The sequence below is a fragment of the Polypterus senegalus genome, chromosome 12 (assembly GCF_016835505.1).
Source record: "Polypterus senegalus isolate Bchr_013 chromosome 12, ASM1683550v1, whole genome shotgun sequence".
NCBI classification, from domain to species: domain Eukaryota; kingdom Metazoa; phylum Chordata; class Cladistia; order Polypteriformes; family Polypteridae; genus Polypterus; species Polypterus senegalus.
This window is the reverse complement of record NC_053165.1, coordinates 122268901-122288900: the sequence shown is the minus strand read 5'-3', so window position 1 is coordinate 122288900 and position 20000 is coordinate 122268901. Positions and strand designations below refer to the sequence as shown.

Here is a 20000-nt window from a genome sequence, read left to right as displayed (position 1 = left end):
AAATCAAACCACAACGTGGAAGGAACTCCCTGAAGACCTGAGACAGGATTATTGCAAGGCATAGAGCTGGAACAGGATACAAGAAAAATTTGGCAGCACTGAAAAGCATAGTAGCCTCCATAATTCTTAAATGGAGTAAGTTTGTAACAACCATGACCTTTACAGAGCTGGTCACACAGCCAAATTGAAAAATCATTGGAGAACGGGCCTTTGTTAAGAGAAATGACCAAGAACTTGATAGTCACTTTAGCTGAACTCCAAAGAACAGAGATGGGAGAAACTTTCAGAAGGACAACCATTAGTGCAACACTCCACAGATCTGGGCTTTTTCGCAATGTGGCCAGACAAAAGCTTTTCTTTAGTAAAACTTAGGGGCCAACCCCACCGGGGGGTGGGGGATGTTTCACACTCGCCACTTCGCAGTTGTGAAGTGGGGGGTGGTGGTTTTAATGCACGCTACCAACCTGCGTGTTCTGCATGTCGCGCTGTGTGTCAATCATTTAAAAGTCTGTACAGCAGCTGTACTTTTGTCCCACTTCCTTGTCTTGTGGAACGTTAGTGTCTCTGAGAAATTATTTGTAAGTAGGGCGTGACGTGGAAATAGTCTAGCGGGACTTCAAAGTGTCTCTCGGAGATGAAAATGCCTCGACCCAAGATTTTTTTATATAATAGATATGCATGAAACCCCACTTGGAGCTTTCAAAAAGGCACCTAAAGGACACTCAGAATGAGAAACAAGAACTGTCTGGCATCAAATCAAAGCATCGTATCTGGAGGAAACTAGGCAATGTTCGTCACCTGCACAATACCAAACCAAAGGTGAAGCATGGGGGTGGCAGTATCATGTGGGGTTGTTTTTCAGTAGCAGGGACTGGGAGACTAGACAAGGTTGAGGGAAAGTTGAACGGAGCAAAGTACAAAGCTATCCTTAATGGAAACCTGCTCCAGACTGCTCAGAACTGAAAGCTTTTCTGAAAGTTCACCTTCCAACAGAACAATTACCCTAAGCACAAGGACTCACAGAAGGCCAAGATTATGATATCTTCTAGACTGGTTTCAAAAGGTATACACTACCAGTCAAAAGTCTGGACTCGCCCAGAAATATTCATGCTTTGATAGACATTGATATTTTTATCAAAATACCACTAAAGTAAACTTTGTACAGTACCCAATTTATTGTGTTTTTTGATTAAACATTTTGGATCTGTTTAACTTTTCTCCTTCAGGATAGCTGCTGTTGAATTGACAGAGTTTAGTATACTGATTTTTGTCTTAGTCTAGTTGTAGGTAAATTATTTAACAGACCTGCTCCTGTGTGCTTGCTTTTAATCTTGTTCACTGATGCTCTGATGCTTGCACTTTTTTCTTGTATGTATTGCAACTTGCTTTGTAAGTTGCCTTGGATAAATGAGTCTGCTAAATAAATAAATAATAATGACTAAATTAACTTACAAATACAACCAAGACATTACTAGTGTTGACGATGGCTATTATTGATGGAAATGACAGATTTTTAATGTATTATTCACATATGACTGAAAAGCCCCATTTTCAACAGTTATTCCCTCAGTGTCCTAATGGTCAGCTGAATTAGCTTATCCTTAATTAATCATTTTAAATACTAATTAGCTACTAGAGAAATGTTTGTAAATAATTCAATATAATGTTATCTTAATAAAAAATTATCGTTTTCTATCAAAATCATGGAAATTTATGGGTTTCTCCAAACTTTTGACTGATAGTGTATTTCACCAATGTCTGGTGATATGGTTTGCAGTGATACAGTATTTGCCAGAAGATTTTACTTGATTATCATTGACTGTACCATGACTAACTCAATAGTTCATCCACATACTGATCAAATCCTATCATCATCTCCATCATTAGCACAGCTATACACTGCTGAAATGATTACGGACGCTAATGATTCTCACACAACTGAATCTGCCAGATTACCATACCCAAATCTAAACAAGCACATACTGTATGGGACAGTATTAGTTGACGTGGATTATCAAACAAATGATAAATAAATCACAGGATTCTATTGAAAACCTATCTGACTTAATAACTAGATGACTGATGTATCATGTGCAATTTGGATAATAGCTACCATACTGCAAACATTATTTGCAATAAAAAGTGGAAAAAACTATATCATTATTATTTATGTAACTGTTCATTTTTTCTTATACTCAAATTATTATTCATGTCAAATTTGATAAAAAAAAAAAAGATGATGCCTTCTTGAGGCTACAATTTCCATTTTTACCAGTGCATTAAAACAAGTAAGTTATACAAGCAGAAATCACTTCAACTAATTCACATAAAAGACATACTTATTGGAAAATGGCATGAAACACTTTGAATAGCATATTAAAGAGGTATATGCTTTTGACACATAACATTTGGATTATTAACTTTTCAGATATGACTGTACACACAATATAACTTTTAAGGGAACTATAATTTGAACAGTACACACATACCACCAGTACCTGTTGGCTGTCCACGTCTGATTAAAAATGGACGTGTCACTAAAAGAATTGCACAGAATGAGAGAATGAACTCTAGGAGACTTGTGTGTATATTCTGCAAACTTCTGAGCCAGAAAGCCACCCAAAGAAGCACCAAATAAGTGGATCTGAAAAAAAAACATTTAAACAACAATATTTAAGTCTATATAATTTGTAAAGTATAAAAATAAATATCAAGTTTATACTGGCAAAGAAAAAAGAAAAAGAAAAGCCTCAGGCTGTGTTCAAAGATCAAAAATGAACAAGTAAGTGATCTTTCATTTCACTCTTCCTGGTTTTGCATCTAATACAGCATTGAATTTCATTCAAATCCATGTATTGCTCCCTCTTTTCCAGTTCTTCTTCTACTAAGTTTACAAGGTAGGATCCAGCATGAGTCAAATGTGTAACAAAAGAAATATCTTAATCCAATAAAGTTAGTTTTAAAAATGTTTAGTGAAAATTCAAAGCGAAACAGTTCACACAAAACTATAGAAAAAATGTATTACACACAAGATAAAAGACAAAAAAGGAAAAAAACGGTTCTTCAACAAACTTAGCCTTTTCTGGTTAAACTTCAATTACTTTCTACACATAAAAGGTTTGCGATATTTCTCTATGGCAAACTTACATATGCTTTACTTATTACATTCAGTATGTTCTATATGTATGGCACACTTAGTATGGTTAATATAATATGTTACAGGATACAGTTTGAAAACCCTCCATGCCTTACCAACTGCAAGGCAGATCAAACTGGGATTAATCTGTAGTTACAGGGACAAGAAATACTTAGAATATTCCATTTCAGTTTATCTTATAGAGGATATAATAGATTAATATATCCATTAATAAATAGGCAACATTTTAATATCCATCCATCCATCCATCCATTATCCAACCCACTATATCTTAACTACAGGGTCATGGGGGACTGCTGGAGCCAATCACTGCCAACACTGGGCGCAAGGCAGGAAGCCAGCCCACCGCAGGGCGTGCACATACAAACACACACACACCCACTAGTGACAATTTATTTTAATATAACTAATAAAATACTTCTATCAGTTTAACAGATCCTTACTAATTAACAAAAGGCTCTTACAAAATGTTTCCCTTTTCATGAAACTTTCACTTCCTTTCACAATTTTATTTACTAGTACTCATTTACAGGATATATCCAGGAGTTAGAAATCTGTTTTACTGCTTTCTTTTTCTTCAAGTGAAATTAACCTTAATCTATTTTTAATTTTATACATGCCGACATATGCAGCCAGAAATGAAAAATACATTTTCTTTTCAATCAAAGTAAAGCTAGCTAATCAAAGCATTCCACTTTTGAAATAATGTGTAAATATACTAAAATTTAAAAAACAAAAAGTCAGAAATAAGGGGGCATGAAGGATCATGCTCCTCAGCCTTCCAGTCTATATCAAAGTGCTGAAACAAACACTCCATCTGATGATTTAGCTTTGATTTGAGGAGGAGCAAATTTGCATTGTATCCTGTCAATGAAACAACTGTTTGTTCCTTACATAGGTATTTGTGATGTCATGGGAGTTGCTTTCTGTATATTCTTGATGGACGCTGAATTAATTAATGGTATCATGTCAATCTCTGTACTTGTCTGACAGAAATAACAGCTGCTTATTCATGCCTGGATTTAAGTGAAGTCTGCTCTATGTGTGCACTATAGTCCAAGTGTGTTTTGTGTACTGACATGTTCATGATTTTCACTGCCAGTGTATCAAAGTGCAGCCAAGGCTCTGAGACTACCTAATCTGGTAACTAAATGGTTGAATTTCTGCTGTTTGCAGATGATGATGTCCTCTTACTTTAGTCACACTATGATCTGTGTGACTTACCACAATGGTTTACAGTGGAGTACGCTGCATTGGGATAAAAATAGTGCCTTCCAATCTGAGCCATGATGAACAGTGTTTGTTCAGTGAACATGGGGTTTGATCAGCTACACCGAGTGAATAAATAAAGACAGGTCACTGTGAGACTGACTAATGCTTCATTGCAGTAACAGTTTTACAGACATTATCCCATGCCATTTTGGTGAAGTACTGGCTATGTTGTTAAAGGAACTTTTAATTTATCAGTCACTTTATATCCTCATCCTCACTTATCATCAGAAATAACTGAAAAGACAAGATTTCGAGTACAAGTGGCTGAATCACAACAAGGTCTGCCCATCTTCCACGTCTGGGTGAGTGACACAGTAATACAGCCTGATTTTTGAGATGAACCATTGCTTTTCAAAGTCAAGTGGAGTCAGGTGAGGTTGTCTGTAAATGCAGTTAGGATGCAAACAGGTGTCTCCCATTGGAAATGTACCAGAAATTATATAACAAGGAAAGACGCAGGACACATTGGAGTAACTGTACCTCTCAAAATGCACGGGAATTTTTAAAGAGGAGAAGGAAAATGTTGCTGACGTAAGACCTGCTTAGCCAATTTGTAGCGAGCTACTCTTAAAGTTTGATGAGGAGCCCGGCACACACAAAAATCTCCTACTCTTAGGAAAAATAATTCTATCAGCAATGGAACCAGACATGACCTTCTTAAGAGGACAGATTATTTCATATTTTTCCCACAGAAATAAATTAGAAACCAAGAAAGTAGCAGAGATAAAAAGCGAAATTACTAGAATAGATGAAGAACATGCCAGACTACCAAGCGAGGCTCTACATAGGAAAAGGCAGGCTCTGCATTCAGAACTAAACCTCTTGACAACTAAAGAAACTGAACAACTAATTTATAAATCCAGACATCATTACTATGAACATGGAGAGAAATCTAATGAGCTTTTAGCTCAACAAATTCACAAGCAAGAAGTGCGCAACGCAATCTCAGTAATCATCAACACAAACGGAGATAAAATCATCGACCACAAAAATATAATGCACACTTTCAGAGACTACTATAAATCCCTATATACTACTGAGTTTAAAGAATACACAATCTAATGCATTTATGGATACATTACAGATACCACAAATAGACACTTTTAGTGCGGAGGAACTTGATAAACCTCTGGCGTTATCAGAATTACTAGATGCTATAAAGTCACTTCAAGGCGGGAAAGCAGCAGGCCCTGATGGCTACCCTGCAGAATTTTACAAGAAATTCTCCGCTCAGCTAGCTCCCTTCCTATTAGCAAAATTTACAGAAGCCAGACAACCAAACTCTTCCTCAAACTTTTCGCCAAGCACTAATCACCGTTTTCCAAAACAAAATAAGGACTTATTACAATGTGCATCATACAGACCAATTTCACTTCTGAATAATGACGTTAAAATACTCTCTAAAATCATAGCTAGAAGGATGGAGAAAGTGCTCCCCTCGGTAATATCACAAGATCAAACTGGATTTATCAGGGGCCGACACTTATCTTCAAATCTTGACACCTGTTTAATGTAATATACTCACCAACTAAATCAAACACCCCAGAAATATTATTATCATTGGATGCAGAAAAAGCATTTGACATGATTGAATGGAAATACCTTTTTACTACATTGGAGAAATCTGGGTTTGGCCGAACATTTGTGCATGGATCAAATTACTGTATACCAATCCAGAAGCTTCAGTTTGTATCAACAACATTTGTTCAGACTACTTTAAACTAGAACGTGGTACTAGACAAGGATGCCCTTGTCACTGCTGTTTGCAATTGCCATTGAACCACTGGCAATACATTGTCGAAATACTGATCAGATAAAGGGGATTATCAGAGAAGGACTGGAACAGAAAATTTCATTATATGCAGATGATATGGTACTGTATATATCAGACCCACAAAATTCTGTGCCTGCAGTCTTAGCAGCACTCACAGAATTTCAAAAGATCTCTGGTCTCAGAATTAATCTGAATAAAAGTGTACTCTTTCCAGTGAATTCTCAAGCATATAATATTAGATTAGACACCCTACCTTTTATCATTGCAGAACAGTTTAAATACCTAGGGTAAACATCACAAGTAAACATAAAGCTCTTTATCAACAAAATTTTGCGTCTGCATGGAAAAATTAAGCAAGACTTGCATAGATGGTCAACCCTTCATCTCACTCTAGCTGGAAGAATTAACACTGTTAAGATGAATATTCTTCCTAAGCTCCTTTTTTATTTCAAAACATTCCAATATACATCAATAAATCATTTTTAAGCAATTAGATTCAACAATAACCTCATTTATTTGGAACTCAAAACATCCACGTATCAAAAGCGACCCTACAAAGACAAAAGGCAGAAGGCGGCATGGCTCTACCTAACTTCCAGTTTTATTACTGGGCAGCAAACATACAAGCTATAAAACCTGGACACAAATAGAAGAACAGACACAGGCCTGGTCCGCAATAGAAGTAAAATCCTGCAGTACTTCTTTATATTCCCTGCTCTGTGCCCCAATAAGCAAGTTATGGCAATATACTAATAACCCAATTGTGCTTCACTCACTTAGAATATGGAACCAATGTAGAAAGCATTTTAAGGCGGAGAAGCTTTTTCTGTGGCACCTCTGCAAGAGAACCACCTCTTTCAACCCTCGTAAACATATGCAGTTTTTAATAACTGGAAAAAATTTGGGATTAACTTGCTTAGAGATCTTTATATAGACAACGTCTTTGCATCCTATGAACAATTACATTCCAAATTTAACATTCCAGCTACACATTTCTTTCACAATCTTCAAATTAGGAACTTTTTAAACAGAACCTTGCCGATTTTCCTCATCTTGCACCCTCATCCATGCTGGAAAAAATATTGCTCAATTTCAAGGACTCAGACACCATCTCTGCAATATATAAAATCATTTTACAGTCCCTCCCTTTCAAAGATCCAAGAGGACACTGGGAAAAAGATCTCTCAATTAATATATCAGAAAAGGAGTGGAAAGTAGCAATGCAGAGAATTCACTCAAGCTCCATATGCGCAAAGCATACAATTATACAACTCAAAATTATATATCGAGCACATCTGTCTTGTCTAAAACTCTCGAAAATGTTTCCAGGGCATGATCCAACCTGCGAACGCTGCAATCAAGTCTCAGCCTCACTGGGTCACATGTTCTGGGCTTGCACCAAATTAACAACATTCTGGACCAAGATTTTTAATTACCTTTCAGACAGCCTTGGTCTCACAATCCCTCCTAACCCATTAACAGCTGTGTTTGGGGTTCTTCCAGATGGGTTTAAAGTGGAGAAAGACAAACAAATTGTGATTGCATTCACTACACTTTTGGCACGCAGACTTATTCTGATAAACTTTCCTCTTTTAAGTCAGTGGGAAACCGATTTGTTGTACTATTTGAAATTGGTAAAACTCACTCAGGTAGAGGATCTGTACAGACTTTTTTCAAAATATGGCAGGAACTAATCAGTAATATTTTAAAATAAGCTCTTAAAGCACAGAGGAAGCAACTATTTCCGTATTTCTTTGTCTTCTGCATTCATCTCTATTGGCTTATCAAACTTTTTATTTTAGGCATGTTTACAAGCCTTAAATTTTACACCGTTTGCCATGCTCTCTCTCTCAGGGGCGGGGGATTGATTTGTTCTTAACTCAATTTTACTTTTTGTAAAAATTGATTGATTTGTATGGAGTGATTGCAAATAAATTAATAATTAAAAAAAAAGAATGGAACCAGACAGAACCTTAGCCCCAAGTTGATCCCCTCAGGTGGAGATGTCCTTTATGAATTTAAAAAAAGGAAATAACCACCCCAACAATTATTTAAACAAACAAAAAAAAATATATTTTATAGATCAAACAAAACAATAGACACCCTTTAACCAATCCTTAACAAATCTGTAACAACGTAACAAATACAAATTAAAATGTCAACCCCTTAAACCCTTCTATAATATACTCCCGAGAAAACAGCAAAATAGAACAGAAAGAAATGAAAAGAAAAGGATATATCACCCATCTACTGAAAGCACAGACATTATATATATATATATATATATATATATATATATATATATATATATATATATATATATATATATATATATACTGCTCAAAAGACTTAAAGGAAAAGGATAATCAGAGTATAGCATAAAGTCAATGAAACTTATGGGATATTAATCTGGTCAGTTAAGTAGCAGAGGGGGTTGTTAATCAGTTTCAGCTGCTGTGGTGTTAATGAAATTAACAAGAGATGCACTAGAGGGGCAACAATGAGATGATCCCCAAAACAGGAATGGTTTAACAGGTGGAGGCCACTGACATTTTTCCCTCCTCATCTTTTCTGACTGTTTCTTCACTAGTTTTGCATTTGGCTACAGTCAGTGTCACTACTGGTAGCATGAGGCGATACCTGGACCCTACAGAGGCTGCACAGGTAGTCCAACTTCTCCAGAATGGCACATCAATACGTGTCATTGCCAGAAGGTTTGCTGTGTTTCCCTGCACAGTCTCAAGGGCATGGAGGAGCTTCTAGTAGACAAGCAGTTACTCTAGGAGAGCTGGAGAGGGCCATAGAAGGTCCATAACCCATCAGCAGGACCAGTATCTGCTCCTTTGGGCAAGGAGGAACAGGATGAGCACTGCCAGAGCCCTACAAAAATGACCTCCAGCAGGCCACTGGTGTGAATGTCTCTGATTTTTGGGGCGTCTTTGAATTCAGGGCTCTGTAGGTTGATCATTTTCATTTCCATCAAACGATGTGGCATCCTTTGGTTCCTAACACATTACCCAGTCTATATCAGTATAGATATCCAGGAGGATTTCTTTTTCCCATTGAGATCTGATGTGTTTTTAAAGTGTTCCTTTAATTTTTTTGAGCACTTATATATATATATATACACACACACACACACACAGATATGTAGAAGTATAAATTATACACACACACAATCCCCACATGTTCCCCAGTTCCTTTTATATTAACTTTGTTTTAAGTCTATAGTACACACGGCCTGGGAAGTCCGCCAATAAATCCAGCATACAAGTCAAATATGTTCCACTGACTCGTTCTACTGTATATATGTAAAAGAAGCAATCTCACCGGCCTGGCGACGACACTTTTGTGAAAGTTGAAGTCTGTCTCACCCAGGAGTATCGGCGTTAACGTTAGTCAATGGCAGATGCCCGCATTATAAAAGCAAAGTAAAGCCATGTGCTCCTAAGATCCTTCTTGGGTAGCCAGCACTCCTTTTCCATGTGCCCAACCATCCTTGTTACGGACAGGGCTGTGGAGTCGGTAGATAAATGCTCCGACTCCGACTCCTCAGTTTCTAAATCTTCCGACTCCCCGACTCCTCTGTATGTATATACTATGCTAATGTATTTTCTACATCCATTGAAGGAAAGGAAGGCAACATACATGTAATTTCACAACAGAACTACTGGCTAGGAAGCCAACACTCTACTATAATGCCAGATTAAAGACAAACACAATTGATTGGCGGCCGCAGATTGCGGGTGTCCACATGGACGGGCAGATCCAGCTTGCGAAAATCTCGACCACCGCCCCCATCCAAAGTAATGTGATGCCTCTGTCTGCTGCAGTGGCTGTCTCCTCTGTCAGCCAGCCGGAAGTTTAGTGCATTGTGTCACTCACCGGCCAGCTGATCAGCAGAACGAGCCTCTGCTGGAGACAGGTAGAGATCTGTGTTTCGGCTCCTTCGGCCCCTTCACTGCGCGCATAGCGAAGGGGAGCCGATGGAGCTGAGAAACACCAGATGATTTTAGGTGTTTGGCGTGATGACTCGTTGAACGGCCGAAAAATCGGCAGTGCATCTGTAAATGTATGGGGGGCTTTAGGCTAGGTTCACAGTTCCTTGTAACAGTGGAACACGACACAATGGAAAGCGGTGCCGCACCTTACCTGTGCATTACATCCCATATAGTGACGCATACAGTCAATGAAAGGAATGCTTCATGGTTACTTGACATGTTCGTTTTGTGGTAACATTATGCACTGCATGCACTGGGCTTTATTCTTACAGCAGAGAAGTACTTCATTATGACTGTTTGTGAATTGGGACATTTCAACTTACTTTTTTAATTCCCATTTAAATTTAGTAGGAGTCGGAGTCAGTTAACTTTTTGCCGACTCCGACTCCGGGTACCCAAAATTGTCTCCGACTCCTCGACTCCGACTCCACAGCCCTGGTTATGGAGTCTTATTTGCTTTACCGCTAGATTCTTGATTACATTCACCTTCCCAGCTCCTTCTTAAGCAATCTTTTTTCCCTTTTTTTTTTTCAAAATATGCACCTCCTTGCCTTTTAAAGACAGTTCATCTTACATCACACCAAAGCGCGTTTTGGCAAGAAAATAAAACATTGCATCCATTACCTTATTATAAGAACTAACCTTGTCCAGTTGTAAGTGGTCAAGAAGTTTCCGAAATCCGTCACAAAACTCAAGAAGATCCCAATACACTGGATACTGAAGCTACAAGATTAAAGAAAAATTAACTTCTAGTTTGACTGTATTCCAAACGTCAATATGAGTTGCTTCACACTCCACAATGTATTACACATAACAGTTTCTTTCAGAGCTTGCAGTCAACCAGAGATTAATATATCTGAGCGTTAACAACACATTTACTGTTTGGTTTAGGTATACTCGTGGCATAATATTCACATTACATCATTATTTATTATATATAGTGCCTTCAATAATGTCTGTGACAAAGACACATTTTACCTTGAATTACTTATCTGTTCCACAGTTTAAAATTAAAAATCAAACAATTTAGACATGATTAAAGTACCAATTGCAGATTTTAAGGGTATTTGTATACATTTAAGTCACACCATGTAAAAATGACAACACTTTATATATGGTCCCCCATTTCAGGGCACCATAAGGTTTTGGACAATTGGTCTCACAGATTTTTGTGATTATTCAAGCCTGTTTCGTTTCTTCATTAGTGCAGGCATAAGATATCAAGGCTTGCTTCCCATCCTTTTGGATTTTGTAGTTCCTGTTGTTAAAAATGAGGTTAAGAGCTGTGCCAATGAAAGTCAAAGAAGCCATTATGAGGATGAAACACAAGAATATAACCATGAGAGACATTGGTAAATCATTAAGATTATCTATATCAGCTGTCCAGAATATCATCATGAAGAAAGAACGGATTTTTGAGCTTAGTAAATGCAAAGGGACTGGAAGGCCAAGGAAGACCTCCACTCTTGATTACAGAAGAATCCTCTCTCTGGTAAAGAAAAAGCCCCAGATGCCTGTCCGACAGATTAGAAAGTCGTCAGGAGACTTTTTTTTTTTTGTATTTGTCAGACACTACTATTTGCAGAAATACAGAGACCACACTGCAAGAAGCAAACCACTACTTTGCCACAAAAAGTTTAACATCATCCGCTAAAACGTGGTGGTGGTAGAGTTATTTCTTTATTGGCACACTTAACTTCATTGATGATATAACTGCTGATGGTAGGTGCAAAATGAATTCTGAAGTGTAAAGAAACATTTTATCTGCTCAAAGGTCCAGTAAATGCTTTCAGACTCATTGGATGGCACTTCATCCTACAACAAGATAATTTTTCCAAAGATACCGCTAAGACAACACAGGAATTTTTTCAAAGCCATAAAATTGAAAATTCTTTAATGGCCAAGCCACTCTCCTGATTTAAATCCAGTTGAGCAAGCCTTCCATATGCTAAAGAGAAAAAGTAAGGTGACAAGCCACTGAAATAAGCAATTGTAATTTTAAATTGTGTAGCAATTGTGTAGTAAACCAAACAAAAATGTATCTCTGTCCCAACCATTATGGAGGGCACTGTATGCAAGACATTACTACTATAAGACATTACTCTGGAACACCACCCCAGTGTTATCTTTTCACTGTTGCAGATAAAACTGGTATCTGGTATGGATTTAAAGCAGCTGCCAAATGAAGGCCTGTAAGGTGTCTTTTTCAAAAAAGGCAAATTCTGAGGTACTTGTCCTCGTGTGTAGTTGTACATCTGGTCCTTCTGCTATTTTTCTATCCTGGTTATGTCCAGTTTTCCATCTTCCATAATGGTAGAAGTGAACAAGTTTGCATAAAATACTTAGTTTCTTGGCAGGCCGGCATGCATAATAACCTTCACTTTGAAAAACAACAATAGATTAACATGTTTTTTTGAGAATAAGAAACAAGCTGTTTTTTTTGGCCAGTTTGTAACCTGGAATTGGACTTTATGAATGCTGGTGCCTTGCCACCAAAGGAATGACATTTTGCTTGTTTTATTGGGCAGAATAACAAGGTTTCTGCTAAACTAACAGAATCCCAAATGTTCCACTAATAACCAATGATTGTTTAATCAGGAATAATAAAGTATATGCTAAGAGAGTATACTATTAAGATAATGGAGCAATGGCTGAGGAAAATTAGGGTTTGCAGTCATATGTAAATAATATTATAAATCAATTATTTCATGCAGTAACAGCCATTTGCAGTCAGTAATTTCTTGGCTATATTTTTAAATCAAGTTAAAAGTCAAAACAAAATTTATGGTTGATTTTAAACTTTTGAAAGCAATTGTATATGCTTTATTTTGTTTGTTTGTATAATACAATATGGGATATCAACAAACATCAGTACTAACAAAGCTCCAAAACTGCCTATGAATGATAAACCAAATAACCATTTAGCAAACAACATTTTTGTATGTGTACTGCTTTCTGCCTGAGGTTTGCCTATTTCACTAAATATTTCTAAACGTTATGCCATAGTCAATGATTAAATCAATCAATAATTATACTTACAGATATAACCCTGTAGCCCCATCCAGTCAGAGCTAAAACTTGTTGGAAAAAAACATCAGCAGTGCCACTTACAGGAGGAAGGAATATGATTGGGCATCTTATATTCTTTGGTCCTGCGTCATATATTGACCAAACTTTGCTGTCATCATCATCTACTATAATCTGTGTAGAAAGTGACACAAGAAATGCATTTAATAGGTCTTCAAATTGTATTACTTATTATTTTTGCTTTATTAGAGAATGCACATGCCACATATTACATTAAAAAAAATCTTCCAGTCTTAGAGAGTCATAAAATCCTCCAACTTCTTGTAAATGGAATTAGCTCCATGAATCACAAGAGACTATAAACAGAACTCTTTACACAAGTATTGATCAGCATTTTATGGTGCAGCTACAAATTCTCCATAATACAAATACAACTAATGTTCTTAGGAAAAATGAAGATGATTCCTCGTGTTATCTTACTTTTTTCAGTCTACTCTGTGATATTTATTACCATTAGTTTATAGGCAGAAATACAGTATGAGTATTTAGAGATTTGATACACAGAAACTTTATACAAAGCTGGATCACAGTCTATGACCAGACTATCAGACTTTTTTACGATTTGAGCACATGAATGAAAAATGCACTTGATTTGACTTGATTTTTTTTAAAACCGCTGTAGTGGGCACAAAAAGAAGCACATTACCTGAACAAAAGTATCTGGCTCACTTAAATGAAGGCAGAGCAAAGCAATGCTCTTGGGCCTTGTTGAAGTCTGGTTTCTCCAGCTAAGCCTAATGAGTGGAATGACTGGGGACGCTGCCAGTAATACATAACAACTGTCAAGCAGGGAGTGTCTAGTCAGGATATGGTGGCTAGTTTAGAATTTCCAAATATTTAAAAGTTATTTCAATTAAAAATATCCACATTTATCAATGCATACTCTTAATAGCTACATAACAATGTCTATCCTATGCAGTATGTATTCCCCTTCCAGCATCTTTTTAGAACAGTATAGGACATAAAACCAACTAAACAATTTTTTTAGCACATCCTAGATCAGCACCTTCGGGTTCTTACAGTTGGCAATGCTAGGCATACTCTAAATAGAAGGAAGTCATGGTGAGGGTATGCATTCAACTGGCTTTACTCAATCTGGAGAAGCAGTGATCTGGTTGAATTTCCTAACAAATAAAAACACATTTTTTTATGTATTTATGTCACCCATCTCTTTTATGTTTGCTGTGATTGTGAGCTCAGTTTTTCCTTTAAAACATAATATTCTGGAAGTTGGTTAATCCAATACAGGGTAATGGAGGACTATACACTGTCCCTGAAGCACTGGACGGAAAGTAGAAAAATCAATACTAGATGGGGTAACAGTCTATCGCAAAGCCCACTCATTCACTTAAACTCAAAATTGACCAAGATAGAATCACCTATTAACCAAACAAGCAAAAGTTTAGGAATTGGGAGGGAAATCTACACAAACATGAAGGGAACATGAAAATTCCACAAAAAGAACGCTGCAATAAATGTGAAAGCTAAAGGCTAAACTGCACATACAGACAGCAATAACAAACATGCCTATAAAACAATAAATCACAGTGATATATTGATTACTATTTTCACATTTGCTACAGTGGCTCTCTATAGTCCACACATTTAAAAAAACATAATATATCTTGGCATTAAGTTTTACAAACACCACCACAGACAATGCACAGCTAGTGCAATAAGAAGCATCCAGTTCTTGGTTTATAATGGGCACAGTAGCTAAAACAATTGCAACATTGACTAAAGCTAAAAGTAACAGCACATATCTACACAGCATACTTACATTCATAGATTACATTTAGGAACAGAAGAAACGTTACTCATTTAACAGTGGTTCTATGACCAAACAATACATGAACAAAAAACTGAGAAAAAAACAGCCCTCTTAACCTCTTCAACTGTAACACAGTTATAGAATAAGACACTTTTTATAGAGCAATAGCCGCACCTACCCATTCAGCACTCAAAGACATAAAAAAATAAATAAATAATATTCTTTCTAGCTAAAGACATATGCCCAGTTAGGACTGTTACCAAAGAAACTAGTAAACCCTTTGGGACAAGCACTACGTGATGCCATCACAACACCATTTCATCAGAGTTGTACTGCTTGTCTGGTATAACAAATGCAAATGACATGTCTACAGGCAACGTACTTTGCCACCACAATGGATATGTGGTCAAGCCACACCATAGGGCCTTATAAATCACTAAACCAAAGATGATTTTAATTTGTAGACTATGGGTCTACAAACGGCATTTTTTCCAAAAGACCACACACAGGTAAAACATTGTCCATGGATTGAGGGAAGCAATGGCTATATGGAGCTTACATGAGGACAGGCTCATCTGTATCACTAAGGATGAGATGAAAAGGGTGATGACTGCCATGGTAAATATAATAAAAAAACAATACAAATAAACAAGACTGATCTGACAGTAAATACAATTAAGTGAAACAATGTGTTGTCAAATTGTTATAATGTAATTCTAGGTATGTCATTCCTATTTTCTTTATATATCTTCTCCAAGGAGAAGGCCCTTCTTCACACAGAAACAGTGCCTGCTGATGACAAAGAGGATGATGCTGCACCAAAGAAGAAGGAGAAAAAGGAAGAGCGCACTGAGCAGCTTCTTCAAGATCACTGTAAAGAAAGCTGCAGGACTCACACTGCAACAGGACCAGGCCATAAATCTTGAGCTACAGTCCTACTTCCAGGCAGGGTCACTGGATGCAGAGAAGGTCCAACTGGAGTGGTGGAAGTAATCCTGAAAGCTCTACCCATGGCTCTCAAACCTTGGAAAAAAATATCTGTACATTCCAGCCACATGTTCCTCTTAAGAGAGGATTTTCAGCACAGGCAGAAATACTGTCAACCGCCTGCTCTTATCTCTGAATCCAGACTATGAACACAGGCTATTTTTCTTGGCTAACCTTTACGAAATTACTTTACCAAAATTGTCATGTCTGTCATTTGTGCATATATTTTTTAATTTACTCTTAAAAATAATACATTTTATTTATATACATTAGTGCCTTTCTTATGCTCAATGTGCTTCACAGAGTCTCAAAAAGAAGCAACACGTACTGTATATGTAACATTGGATACAAATGTATTCTGAATAGAACACTAAAATAAATAGACACGGTATATACAAAAGCATTAAACAGAATAAAAGACAATAAACTAGAGTAAAATACTTAATTTAATGCTAAAACAAAACCCTAGCAAATAAGATCATTTGTGATATAGCACACACACAAATTATACTGAGCATCTGGACAGTTAGGAACACAGACAGGAGGAAGAATGTCAAATTTAGTTAAAAGCATTCCTGAACAGATGTGTTTCAAGTTTCTTAGCATCAGAAAAGGACAGAAATGAGAGAATGTGGGATATGTTATGGAGGAAAACCTAAGAAAGTTTAATAATGTGGTCGGAATAAGAAAGCGGGGAATCAAAAATGCAACAAAGGTTTCTAGCATTAAAAGAAGGTCTGATGAGATCACTGCCAACAGTGACCGAAAATAAGCTAATTTTCTTAAATTGCACTTTAGTGCCAATTTGCAGGAGTTGAGTTTTGTTGAAATTTAATTTTAGAGAGTTCTGCTCCATCCAAGATTTAACTTCACTGAGGCAAGTTGTGAGCTGAGAAAGCCCTGATTAATTTTCACTTTTAACACTAGAATTACCAAAGCCTACGATAAAACTCAAACCTGGCCCACTTTAAATCCCTTCAAACCTCTCTGTCAGCATCATTTGTCTTGTAAATGTGGCGATCAAGACAAGCAGCCAACAGCCTAAAATTCCATACCCCCACCGCTGCAGAACAGGCACAAAGTTCTCCCAGCTCAAGTCTTGATTATCTGGGACTCAGGTACCTACAGTTGTATAGGAAAATAATAGATTTTTATTTGGAACACATGCATTTCATGTATGTTCCGTTTCTACAACAATCTATGTAAACAGATTGTTAAAACAGAAAAGTTTTTCATATATTAGTAATAAATGACAAAATGTAGGCATAAACTATATAATGTGTGAAGCCTGAAGTCCAAAGATAAAATAAACACTTTCACAAAAGGTACAAGATTGATACAACAGCTTCTGTGGCGCAGCGGTAAGAACTGCTGATTTGTAATGAAGAGTCCACCGGTTCAATCTTGACTGCTTCAGATATTTACCATTTTGAGTAGTGAGCTGCTCTTATTGTTAATGTTATACAATAAAAACATACATTTGATTTGCGACTGTGACAGCTGGTGTAAATTTGTAGTACTTCTAAAAGTTACTGCTTTTTTTCCCACTTTTATTCTAACAGTCACTATCATGATACATACTAACCCCCTGGAATCTGACACTGTTAGTTTTTATTTGAAACTGGGAATAACTGTAGATGTGAAAGGTGTTTTGAAAAAAATGGGAATGGAAATTCTCTGATCTGGACAGATAACAGCTTACAAACAAACACTGGTGAATCTGCCTTATTGGTATGTCATTGTAACTTGAATTTCTTTTTATTTTGTTTTATTGAGTCTTCCTGCTTACACTGAATTAGTATGCACCTTATGGTGCACTTTCTTATTTATGGCCCCATCTTCACGAAATTTGGTAGGCGGCTTCCCTGCCCTAACCGAAACCGATTTACTTACTTATTTCGAGGGTATAACGCCACTGTCAGCCGATATATTGAACTTTCCAACGTCACCAATTTTCAAACTTCCCGTGTAGGTAAAAGGCTGACCCCATCTTCATGAAATTTGGTAGGTGGCTTCCCTGCGCTAACCAAAACCGATGTACGTACTTATTTCGGTGGTATGACGCCACTGTCGGCCGCCATATTGAATTTTCCAAATGACACTAATTCTCCAACTTCCCGTGTAGGTAGAAGGCTGAAATTTAGCAGGCACATTCCTTACAGCTCACTTACAAAAGTTAAGCAGGGTTCATTTTGAAATTCTACGCGTAACGGTCATAACGATCAACAACGTCCGCCATATTGAACTTTCTTATTCATGGCCCCATCTCCACGAAATTTGGTAGGCGGTGTCCCTGCGCTAACCGAAACCAATGTACATACTTATTTTGGTGGTATGATGCCACTGTCAGCCGCCATATTGAACTTTCCAACGTCACTAATTCTCCAACTTCCCGTGTAGGTAGAAGGCTGAAATTTGGTACTTATTTCGGTGGTATGATGCCACTGCCGGCCGCCATATTGAACTATTCTTTGTTACTTATGGGCCCATCTTCAAGAAATTTGGTACACGGGTTCCCAACGCTAACTGAATCATACTTACGTACATATATACGTCCATAGCCTGCAGCTCGGTCACTGTATGAGGCGGCGTTGGGTCCCCCATCCCAACGCCTCCCACGTTGTTGGCTGCCTGCCTATATAAGGCCGCACGTCGCTCCAGTCTCTACATTCCCTTCCTTGCTTCGCCACGGGATTCACATCTCCCTACTAATAACTACAGCCTTTTTGTTTAATCCACGGCTTCTCCACTGTTTTATTGTTTGTTTATTACAATTATAGTTATTGTATAGGTATTTTACACTTACTTTACATTGCTCAGGTATCCATTTACTTTATCATTCCAACCCCCATTACCATGTCTATCGAGATGATCACTATCGATCAAAGAACTATCACTTACTGAGTGGTTTCCATGCCCGGAGATACCAACTACCTTTTCTATTCTCTTTGTCACATATTGCATGGCCATATCAGGCTCACTCTAGATATTCGGAGGAACATTGTGTCTTATGTATTGAATGACTGGGACAGGTTCAAGGTGTGGACTGATGATGGTACAGGAGATAATTATACTACACAGGAGCACTATAAGAGTGAAATGCTTAAGCCCTTCACCTATGGTTCTGCATGTGAGTTGATGGCTGCCGTTGAATTGCTCGGTTGTCGCTTTGAAGTGTACCGAAATGGCCAAATATTTTACACCTTTCGACAACTGCCAATGCCTCATCTCAACATCTTAGATTCATAGGTGACGATTTCAGTAGTGGACACTTTGATGTTTATACTCTCAAAAGTTGGATGTGATTTTATCGCTGAAACCGGTTGTGTGCTTACAACGCTTGACAGATGCCGAATGTCACTTCAATACAACAAATCCTGCAAATACTGTCATAATTGAAAAAAAACATGAAACTCAAACCGATTATGACAGCAGCAATCCAAGCTGTGAGATTTGAGACAAGATTACTGTTCACATGGCCAACTGTAAGTTGCATGCTCAAGAGTAAGCTCAGCACACAGCTTGGTCATGTTACAACCTGAGGGCCGAACTGACAACATGGTATACAAAGAGATCCTTAACAAATAATTATTGGCATATTTTCCCTTAGTTTAAAAAGGTAAAATTTTCTTCTTAATAAAATTTTAATGCAGTACTTAGCCAGCAAGTGGGTATTTTGCTAGTATATATATATATATATATATATATATATAATATATATATATATATATAAATATATATATATATATATATATATATATATAAAATATATATATATATATATAAATATATAATATATATATACTAGCAGAGAAGTAGTGTGTTAAAGAAGCAATGAAAAAGAAAAGGAAACATTTTGAAAATAACGTAACATGATTGTCAATGTAATTGTTTTGTCACTGTTGTGAGTGATGAGTGTTGTTGTCATATATATATATTTACACACACACA

The 20000-nt window shown here is 37.1% G+C and overlaps 1 protein-coding gene across 4 annotated transcripts in view; it reads right to left on the bottom strand.

Annotated features, from left to right (window-relative positions):
• Positions 1 to 20000, bottom strand: part of spg21 (SPG21 abhydrolase domain containing, maspardin) — a 159464-nt gene that overhangs the window by 37675 nt on the left and 101789 nt on the right. For 3 of the 4 annotated variants that reach the window (XR_005636041.1, XM_039773344.1, XM_039773342.1), the window contains exons 3-5: positions 13244 to 13405; positions 10847 to 10927; positions 2490 to 2644 (exon numbers count right to left, since the gene is read on the bottom strand). Coding sequence is in view for 3 of the 4 variants with exons in the window: in XM_039773344.1 (XP_039629278.1) it covers positions 2490 to 2644; positions 10847 to 10927; positions 13244 to 13405 (398 nt within the window). In the remaining variant the exon portion in view is untranslated. The remainder of the gene's footprint in view (positions 1 to 2489; positions 2645 to 10846; positions 10928 to 13243; positions 13406 to 20000) is intronic. The other variant, XM_039773343.1, reaches the window with a different exon arrangement.